The sequence below is a fragment of the Simochromis diagramma genome, unplaced genomic scaffold (genome assembly GCF_900408965.1).
Source record: "Simochromis diagramma unplaced genomic scaffold, fSimDia1.1 OVJJ01000293.1, whole genome shotgun sequence".
In the NCBI taxonomy this organism is placed as follows: Eukaryota; Metazoa; Chordata; class Actinopteri; order Cichliformes; family Cichlidae; genus Simochromis; species Simochromis diagramma.
The window spans coordinates 10506975-10517933 of record NW_024386801.1 but is presented as its reverse complement, the minus strand read 5'-3'; the positions used below and the strand labels follow the sequence as shown (position 1 = coordinate 10517933).

Here is a 10959-nt window from a genome sequence, read left to right as displayed (position 1 = left end):
TTGTCTGTCTAGAATCTCCAAACTCATAAAGAAAAGTCCTCTTTGATGGACTGCTGCAGGGTACCATTGGATCTTCTTTCTAATCCGTTTCTATATTTGCGTTAACATTTTTAATCTAAATTCTGTGAGTGAAGAGAGTGCAGAATCCTTTTGATTGATGGATGATTCGTGTTGAGTTTTTATCCAGATGCCATGACTGGAAACCGACCAAACCCAGCTGAGTCAATGTCTGAGATTTTGCAAACTATGGCATGACCATCACTTGACAAGCTAACTGAAAAACCTACCTACACATGACATATTTCACACAATTCAGGTCCATCTTTTTTTCTTTGTATTACTTTAATGTTTGGAAATTGTGTAAATATTTCAGATTGGGTTTGGTCATCTAGTCGCAGCTCAAAAACAGCGAGGGACTCGAAAGCTAGAATAAAACGCTGAAGAGGACAGAATAGCATGAACCTCTCAGATTTGCCACCATATTGCAAAGTCTGTTTATTGTTCTGTCAACAGGCACTTTCTATCTTGATCATGGAAAGACATCATTGCAAAAAGAACCCAATAAAGTGAAAAACATGGCAAGTTAATAAAACAAGTCATTAGTGTCAATTAAATAAACTTTCTAAGAGCATGTCATTAGTCACATAACCTCTAAGTCAGCACGAAGACCTACATCTTAGAAGGAATCACAGAGCTGAGAATTTCCAAAGATCTCCTTTAATGTCCCAGAAAGTTACATACAAATAACACATGTGCTACCGTAAGCAAAAAAAGGAAACCTCCAGCCAAAAGGTAAGTACAATGTATTCGCTGAGAGTAACGGAGAGAAGATGATGAAATTCTCTGCAAGCAGGACTCGCAGCTTTAAATATTTCTTAAGGTGGAGACTGGTCGTTCTCAGATTCTGGTGGGAGTTTGTCTCTCTTCACTTGCTGAGAGCTTCAGTCATCTCAGGAACAGCCTTAAAAGAAAAACAGTGAAGACATTTAGTGTTGGTCCACTATTTCGCACTAACACTGTTCAACAAATGCATTGCATTACATTTCTCAGCTGCAGCCCTTTCAAGCCATTTCTGTTCTTCATTTATCACCAATGACGTAATTCCCAGGTTTATTTGAAGATAAATGTTAAAAGAACCTGTCATCATTTTCCCCAGAATAATCCATATCACAACATTTAGGAGTTTATTAGGCAAAGGATGCTGCATGTTGGTACTCTGAGATTTATCAATAGTACACCAGGCTGCAGATACTGAAACATTCAATGATGAATTCAGAAAGACTTCTGGCCTAAAAAATAAATAACAACCCTGATAATGTAGTCTGTACAGTTTAGAAAAAACAGATTCAAAGGCCTCTTTTAGCTGCTAAATATAAGTGCAAAGCTATTAAAATTGTTGTTCTGGTGAGCTGAGCAACTTTCACATCAGAATCAGAGTACAACATGTAGTGAAACTCGTGTGTCCGAACTGCGGACAGGCTGCAGACATTCCAGGGCTTGGTTTCTAGCATGGGGGGGTCTAGCCAGGAACCTTACTGGATACCGGGTGGGAATCGAACTTGTGACTCCCACTCCGAAGGTGTGTAATCTTACCACTACACTACCCAGCTGGGTATCAATTCACCATTTGGAGGCAGTAGTAGAAAGCCTATCCATTTTAATCAGTTATCTGTGGAACGATCACACGTAAGATGATCTCATTGCCCGGTAGGTCGCAACTCTGCTGCCACAAGCTATTATTACTAATCACTGCTACAGAGTTGGTCAGGACACCTGGGCTGCTCAGGCACTACTGAGGACCTAAATAAAACATGATCACCAGGACACAAATGAAAACAGACTTTTGCAGGCAGCACTGGACTCCACTGAGTCATGCTAGTACACCTGGCTCGCCATCCCAAAGTATCAGCTAGACACCTGAATGCAACTGAGCATATAAGAGGCCTGGCAAGCAGAGGCTTTAAAACCACGCTGAAGCCAACTTCTGTAAGCTATTGATCTGTTTTTATATCTTCTGATATCAGGAGAGTTATAGCTTGCACTCTCCTCAGATTAATTCAAGAATTTAATAATTCAACGGTTGCACATTTCCATTAGGTGGAATAAGGCATCATGCAAAATTTATCCAGGAGAGAGCAAATGTTATATTCTGGCTATCACTCACGACTTGAGAAACATACAAAGTAAATCCAGGCATTGCTTGGTTGCTTCCTAATGTGGGATCATAGTGACATCATTATAGCCATATCAATCCCAGAGGCTTACTTTGAAAAGATCGGCTACCAAACCGTAGTCAGCCACCTGGAAAATAGGAGCTTCAGGGTCCTTGTTGATAGCAACGATAGTCTGAAGTGGGAAAAAAAAAAGACAAAAACAACCAAAATGTTACATTTGTGTTTCTTTAGATTTTACTTTAGTTTTCACAATGGACACAGAAAACGGATTGTTTAAAAAACAAAGTTGTGAACGGGCAGACTTTAATATGATGCTTCACTCCTGACACAATTTTATGATTTTGAACGTTTTGCAATTCTTGCAATTCGTTTTCCTTCTTTTTTTCTTCATGTTCCACAAGAATACAACCAAAATACAAACAAGCTGGTAGCCAGTTGTGCAGAGTCCCGTCGAGCGATGCCCATTGAAAGAGACTGCCAACATGTTACCATCAGTCAGAATCAATCTGTCTGCATTTATAAATTAGATGATAACTATTTGCAGACGTTCAGCATTCTCTCTGGGAGCGACTACAGTCACTCCAAATCAGACTCCAAATGTTTGCAGAAAGGATGCCGTCTATCAGGCGAGATGAGGCCTGTTGTTCGTAGTATTTTAATTTATTTATTAAAATATCAATATTTGATGTCCCTGTATCGATCCAACATCGCCAAGAAAAATATCATTCTATTTATGCATTTGAGATGTATTGAATTTTTCCTCCCACTGCTAACATAAAAGATTCATGATATAAACAAGACAAAAACAATTAAAACCCACAGCAAAGGTCAAAATCATCTCAGTGGGTATTTTGAGCATAACCATACCAGGTAAACATGTTTTTGGATCACAATGTTAAGTCACCAGAGAACACCAAGTGCAACTTTATTATTTTAAAAAAAAAAATTAATATTAGAAGTGAAACTTTCCATTCTGTTTATTACAAACTAACAAAGTTAAGAGAAGAAAATCAGAAAAATAGAAAATGGAGCACACACACCGCTCCAGTGACTTTACCTTGCTATCCTTCATTCCTGCCAGGTGCTGGATGGCTCCTGAGATACCAACAGCAATGTACAACTCCTGTGAACATGAAAAGCACAATACAACCAGGCAAATGTTACATGTGTTACATGCTTAGGATCTGAAGTTTAAGCTCAAGGCTAGGCCATGGACTCTGGCTGCATAGTGTCTAGATGAGCCTGGAAAGGGTCGGCCATTACTACATCTCCTGAACCTTCCTTGGAAGAACGCTCCCAACCATTTTAATACCATATGAATATTTTAGTTCAGGGTTATTGTTGCACTTGGAAATTTCAGAGGATAAGAACATCATTCTACAAACGTGACTGACTACGTTCTACCAGTCGATGAAAAAGAAATATATATATATATATATATATATATATATATATATATATATCTCAATCACATAAACTGCAGGTTTCCATTTCCACAAAGCAAACAGCACTTTTTTTTTTTTAAATTAGTTTGTCATTCCAAATGGAGTTGTTTTTTTTTGTTGTTGTTTTTTTTATATCTTAATAACACAATAATGACTTTTATGTCAGTCAGCCAGAGCCCTTTTCACACACAGCTCTAACTGATTCCAATTAGTCAGATAAATAAATTAAGATAGACATACAAATCTCTAGACAGACATGTTTTGTACTGTTTCGCCAATACTGCCAATTATTATTATTATTATTTTAAACCCTAAAACTCTGATACAGAGCAACATCAGAACTCTGATTACAGAAATGATTCCAGGACACCTGACTCTGATGTTTACACTAAACCGTATGATAACATTTGCTTTAATTGGCATAGGAGAGCTTATCTTACATGAATAAAATGAATCACTAAACATTCTTAGATTGGTGGGGTGAACAAACTAACCAGATTTAGACTGTATTTAATTAACTAAGCCAAATTCAAAACGCTTGTCATAACATTAAAAAAAATCTAATTTGGACAGTCTGGACTGGTCTGGGGCTTTGACCAGACATCCACTGCACTCCATTTTAATGGATCAGCTAAATCATTTAGGCGCCTGAAATGTGCCATCATGTATATTTTGTGAGGCCTAATGTGTGGGTAATCACAGCTGGGGTAACCTGACAGAATCACATAATGGGAAGTTAACCTTTTTATTTAAAAAAAAAAAAAAAAAAAAAGGGAATAGCAGCCATCATAATCATAGTGATTTGCTACATGAAGGCTAACAGGCATCAGTCAAAAGCAAACTTACACAGACTTTGTCCCCTTTTAAACCTTAATTTTCACTATAACCAATCAAAAGTAGTTTGTTTTGTTAACCTACCGGTGCTACAATTTTGCCAGTCTGTCCAACCTGCATGTCGTTAGGGACGTAGCCAGCATCCACTGCAGCTCTGGATGCACCAACTGGAAAAAGAACATTTTGCAATTAAAATGGGGCCAAAAAAAGCAACCAAGCAAAGTGATAAATGACCCAAACTTTCCCAGAATAGAATACCTGCAGCATTCATTTTGTCTGCAAGGTCATAAAGCAACTTGAAGTTTTCTCCACTCTTCAAGCCCCTACCTGAGGGAGGAAAAAAGAAAGGAAAGGAGGAACCATTAGTCTACTGTGCACATTGTTAAACTATACAATAGCAAGTCTATGTTACAAACAAATATTTTGCCAAATTCAAACTTCAACAGTTTTTGCACACCTCCTGACACCACAACTTTAGCACTTGTCAGCTCTGGACGGTCACTCTTTGTCAGACTCTGTTTCAGCCACTCAGAAATTCCAACCGGAGAGGAAGCAGACACTGCAGATCAGACAAACCAGTAACAATAAAAAACAAACAAACAAACAAATTTCAAACATAAAAACAAATAAGGTGCTGTTGAACATCATCCAAAATTTCACCTAGTTTCTAAGCGTGTTCAGGATAAATCTGTAAGCTACTACACCTTCTTCTGATGCAGCACCCCCTCCCTCTGTTGGAGCGGCTTCAAAGCAAGTCCCTCTGATGCTGAAGACCTTGATCGGCTCGTTGCATTTCACAGTGCTGAGGGCATTTCCTGTTTAATCCCAACATTTAATTAGATGACTACATTACAAAAAAGCTGACTTCCATTATAAAAGCGAAAGTCAAACTGATGCAGTTCAACAAATCTGTAACTCAATGAGAATGCTAGATCTCTATATCACAACATGCTTACAAAAGATTACCTGCATAGATGGTCCTAACAAAAGTATCTGAAGATTTGACTTCAATAATATCTGAAACTGGGGCGACGTCCAACTTGGCAGCCACTCTGGGAAGCAGGTTCTACAAAAGAGGAAGGCAGCCACAGTATAGTTCACAGAGATGTTGCTTGGCATTTTGTTCACAGCAGGATTTTCACAAAATAACATCAAGTAAGAGCTTCTGATTTCAGTTAAATATACACAATAGAATGTTAGTTCATTTAGTGACTAGACAAAAAAATTAAATAGTAATAAAATACAGAAATACAAGTTATACGAGCATCATTTGTCTACTGTGATTTACCTTTCCGAAAGCTGAGGCACCAGCACAGATGTGAGTGAAGTTGAACTGCTTTTGTGTCTGCAGGATAAGTGGAGTCAACTCCTCTAATAAAACAAACAAATCAGAATCAGCATACTTTATTAATACGTAAGGAAATTATGTGGGTTACAGTTGCTCCAATACAGTAACATTAACAGAAACAGACTAGACTGTTTAACAATACAATATGTTACAGATTTAGGAAATAGCACAATATATACAAATCACTCAATAATAAATAGTCCAATAGCAGAAACAACATTAGGCAGATGGCATACTACAAATGCTGTGACACCTGTTCTTAATCTCTTAACCATATAAGCGGTTAATTAAATACATTATTACTCTCTGTGCAAGTTAATTACCACATCACTCAGAGACTGGCAAATATTTAAAAAAGAAGCGCCAACAATACCTGGTAGGCCACCTTTGTAAGAATCATGTTGGGCCACCAGGACCTTCTTCACACCTTTCACTTTGCTGATTTCCTCTGCAACCTGAAAACACAGAAACGACATCCAACTTTCTTTGTGCATATCCTCGTGTGCAGCAAAATACACATTACAACATCCTACTCCAATAGCGAAGCACAAACACACCAACAATAGCAGAGGTGATCCATGCCTGCCTTTGTTGCGTTTTGTTTTACTTTGTTGTTTAATAAAGGGGGAAGGGAAGCTAAATTTAGTCTCCATCTAAGCGCTCCATGATTGTACTTTTACATTAAACCCAATCAATTTTAGCTCTGGAGAGCTGGAAGAAGTGCTGAATAAAGCCTGTCCTACTGTGCCTGTGGCAGCAGGAGTGAGTCTGTAACTTTATCAGCACACCACCACTCTGGTCAGAACCAGATTTCCTGCTATCAGCCACTTTTATTGCACCCTTAACAAGTTTGTCATCGGTTTAACTAATATTTACGTCACGTTTGCTCCGCAATGGCAACACAATCTGTCGTCATTTTAGTTATTCCGTTTACATGCACGCACACACATACTCTGCACATCAAAAGCTTTACCTACCTTTGCACAGTTTGTTCCAGCGACCAGACAGGATACCTCTCCTCCCACTTTAGTAGCAGCCGTAATGGCATTGAGGGTAATAGGAGTTAATTTTTCATTGTTGTGCTCTGCAATGACCAAGGTGCTTTGAAACCTCTGCAGGAGACCAGTCTGAAAACACAATCAGTCAAAATGATAATATATCACTGTTTTGTTGGTTCTGCTGCCTAAAGAGGTTAAAAATAAAATACATGCTTGGTAACATATGATTTCTGTATTCTTATCAAATTTGTTTTTCATTTGAAAGAAAAAAAAAAAGATAGATATTGCTACCTAAAATTGACCACAGACACCATAATCATCACAGCACAATCATCCTGGAGTAGTGTTGAGCAGAAAAGCTGAATTCACTTTATCTTCATTTCTACCACACAATCCAATGTCATAAGTATCAACTGACCAATGTCATGTGTTCAAGAGTGAGCAGTAAAATTGTATAACTGGCAAATGTCCTACATAATAATTTTTACCTAATGCTTTACCTGTGTTTATACATGCATTATTTAGAATAAATGGTTGTGCATTAAATATTTTGATACAGAGTCTGAGATCATCTTTAGAAATAAATGCTGTGGGAAGGTGCACACATAATGTCCGGATAGAGGGCAAACAATTTTCAGTGCAGCCTCTAAAATGGCTGCATCTCACTCAGTCAAAGTAAAACAGGATGCTGCAAGCCTCATCTGGACATAACTTGACACAGTTAACCAGCCATGTGACGCAAAGGTCATTCAGATAAAGACCAGCAAATGGAGAAAAAGGACAGGCCATGTCAACTCAACCAGGGGTTCCCACAGAACAGTGTAAATATCTTTTTCCTGTGAAAAACATTATATGCACAATGCACAATAGAGCACTCGCAAAGGTTACACAGGACAGAAAATTATAGTTTCCACCTAAATTAAATGACAGATTTGAGTTTCATAAACCTACCTATAAGTGCTCTGTCTTCATGACGTAATCTACTATGAGTTCAAGTTTCTATCAGGTTTGATGTATTTTAGAGGATTTGTGTCAGATCCAAAGAATTTTTAATAATGAATCTATAGCATACGCATGAAAAATAACACAAAACATTTGCAAAACTTTATAAATACCTTGCAATCAATAAATGCTAAAAAACACTTCCTCAATTCTTTTACTTTACAGCAATGTATACCCACTACAGCCTGTACATACTTATAGTTATGGCATATTCATAACATACCTTCATACCGTGTACATTGTAACATACCCATAATAGAACCATTTTTGTACCCTCATACCTATAACAGACCCATTTCTGTAATATATATATATATATACTTATATTATTGCTAATATATATTTTGTAATATATCTATATCACGGCTAAAGCACTTCTGGGTGGACGCAAACTGCATTTCGTTGCCTTGTACTTGTGACATGTGCAATGACAATAAAGTTGAATTCTATTCTATGTTATTCTATTCGGTGCAGGTTGGACCTGTGCAGTTTCAAGGTGATATAGGTGGTTTAATCTGGCAGATACTGGCCTGTGAAGCTAGATAAAGCTAGTTATTTTGACATAATGAGTAAAATAATTAAGATATTTCTAAGTAACCCTTCCAAATTCTCATTAACTATGGTAGGGCATGTAAAGGGGAAGGGGAGGGGGGTTAAACAAAAACTGATTGGATAACAGGGAGAATCCCAAAATACAAAATACATAAGGAAACTACATTTTTCCTCCCACTTATTGCCTACACATCTCACCAGACATAGGTATTTTTAATTTTGACTCTTTGGTAACACCTGCAAGTGGCAGTTTCGTAATCGTTTCATAAGCATAAGGCTAGCCAGGCTAGCCAGGCTAGCACTAACTAGCTTTCGTTCCAAAAATATTAACTCCTTTTTAAGCTATTTCACAAAGTAGAGATAGTATGCAGATTTATTGTCGCATTATGTTAACTAATACTGCCACATGTTTAAATTCCTTGTAGCACACTTGCGTCTGGAAACGACAATGACCCGGGTAATGTGTAGCTAAGTCATAAAGCAAGCTAGTAGCTGCTGCAAAGAAACCAGCGCTTACTGTTAAAAACTGATTTAACCAATTAATGCAATGCCTCACTGTAAATTAGTGTTAGCGTTATTCTTACCAAATGTTTCAGATTTGATTTGTTAAGAGCTCTGTTCATCTTGGACCCCGAAAGCTACAGCTCCCTTCCAGTCCTACAGACACAAAACTGTGCCAAAGGTCATCTGACGTCGGCGAGGAATTCTCGCGAGATAGCTTCGATCAAGAACCGCAACTTCCGGCCAACGCTCTTGCTTCTCCCCCTCCCCTCTCCCTCTCTCTCTGTAAAGTTTAACACCAAAATAAATAAATAAAAAGAAGCTTTCTTTTTATGTTTTGTTTTCCGGGTCTTTTGTATTAAGTTAATATTTGTTTTCCTCTTCAAATCAAGCAGGAGCATATTTAACTCTGATTGGAGAGCCTCCGCTACTTCCTTATATATGCAAGTGCTGCGTAGAAAAAACGCAAAATAACAAAAAATAAAGAATAATAGAATAAATTTCGAAACAGAAAGAAAGAATACATTTTGAATAAATATTATCAAATATTACCGAGATATACTCACACTTGATTCTTTGAAAAGCTTCTTTTGTGTGCAGTTTGAGAAGTGAAAAGAAAGTGAAAGAAAGTTTTTCTCCCCTTACTTTATTTTTTAAACACAAATTAGCTACAACACTAAAAAGTACTTGCAACATGAAATTACCAATATCTATAAACTCAGCGTGCAGTACATCAGTTCCATACTATGCGATGGAACTATGTCAAACTACATTGTTCCTTTAAAAAAAAAAAAAATTTTGTAATATTTTTTTTTAAACTTTGAATAATCATAATTTCTTACAGTGTAATCCTCTGTTGGGCTATACTGGGTCCTGACATTAAGACAAATGTTACAGGTTATATGTAACACCAACCTGAACTCTCAGTGTAACTTGTTGGTGAGTTACAACGTGACTTAATGTAACTGCTCAATGGCAGTAGATGGCCTTCTCCAGCATACTTCTCTAGAAGAAAACCTCCAGGGGCATTAGAAAGCCCACGAGACTGACCAGACTAGAGAAATCCCCATATCCCAATGAGAGAAATGATCACCAGTGTCCTTAAACTATAGTACTTTAAATCTTATAATGGCCAATACCACTGGATGCGACCACTGATGGGATCCGAAGAAATGTGACTAGCACATTTACTTAAGTACTTTCCTAAAGTCCAGTTCTAATGTACATGAGTTATGTTGCTTTCTCATTCTTCTCTACTTTATTTTTCATGCAAATATTTGTATTCCATTCTACTTATATTAAGTAATTGATCACTTACTGTGTTACTGATAAACTGCAACCCAGCAATATGTAAGTCATTAAAATCATCAGTTCTTTTTTTTTTTTCATTTTCCGCCCACTTGCAAAAAATTTTCCAACAAAAACTTGTATTTGAACCTATTTTTATTTAATAAACCTATAAGACACATGACAAAATTGTGTCCAGTATACCTATTTCCTGTGCACCCCTTGACTTGTTCTTGGTCCAGTGCCACCCAACTGATAAAACCCTGGAAACGCCCCTTATCACAACCCGTAACAGGTCCAACCAAACTCAAAGAAGCCACACACTGAACTGCAGGACTCACCATGCAAGACCTCCCCGAAGGTTTCTTTGTCCATGCCTCACGGATCAGGCCTGCAACATTATTTTCTGTTAGTTTTGATTTTGCAGCTGATCGACGTTTAAAAAAGAAAAAAAATACTTCGTTTTTTTTTCTTATTTGAATTTATAGGTGCAACTCAAGATACCCAAGAACACCTTACAAGCAATTGCATGCTAAAATCACCGTATGAATAAAATAACAGTTTAAAAAAAACAGCGCGCACAGGGCTGCTTGATTAGGGCGGATGGTGGATATGAACTACCTTCAACCTGAGGTATACATATAAAGGACACCTTGCAGATTGCTATTATAGGACTTCTTTTCCACTAGAGCAAAACTTCAAGAGCTGTCCAAAGCAACGATCAAGATTTATGTTTCACTTCTCCAGCTGATTGATATTCAGCTGATCTATATTTCATCCAGTAGAGGGCTCCCTGCTGATGTGAGCATTACTTACTA

The 10959-nt window shown here is 37.5% G+C and overlaps 1 protein-coding gene across 1 annotated transcript; it reads right to left on the bottom strand.

Annotated features, from left to right (window-relative positions):
• Positions 1–701: 701 nt before the first annotated feature.
• Positions 702–9071, bottom strand: etfa (electron transfer flavoprotein subunit alpha). Its single transcript, XM_040025721.1, has 12 exons — positions 8938–9071; positions 6779–6928; positions 6175–6256; positions 5742–5824; positions 5420–5519; positions 5158–5268; positions 4911–5012; positions 4712–4780; positions 4538–4620; positions 3232–3297; positions 2266–2346; positions 702–961 (listed from the first exon to the last, which is right to left on the bottom strand). The coding sequence occupies exons 1-12, from the start codon at positions 8974–8976 to the stop codon at positions 926–928; spliced, it is 1002 nt and encodes a 333-aa protein (XP_039881655.1). The 5' UTR covers positions 8977–9071; the 3' UTR covers positions 702–925.
• Positions 9072–10959: the final 1888 nt, after the last annotated feature.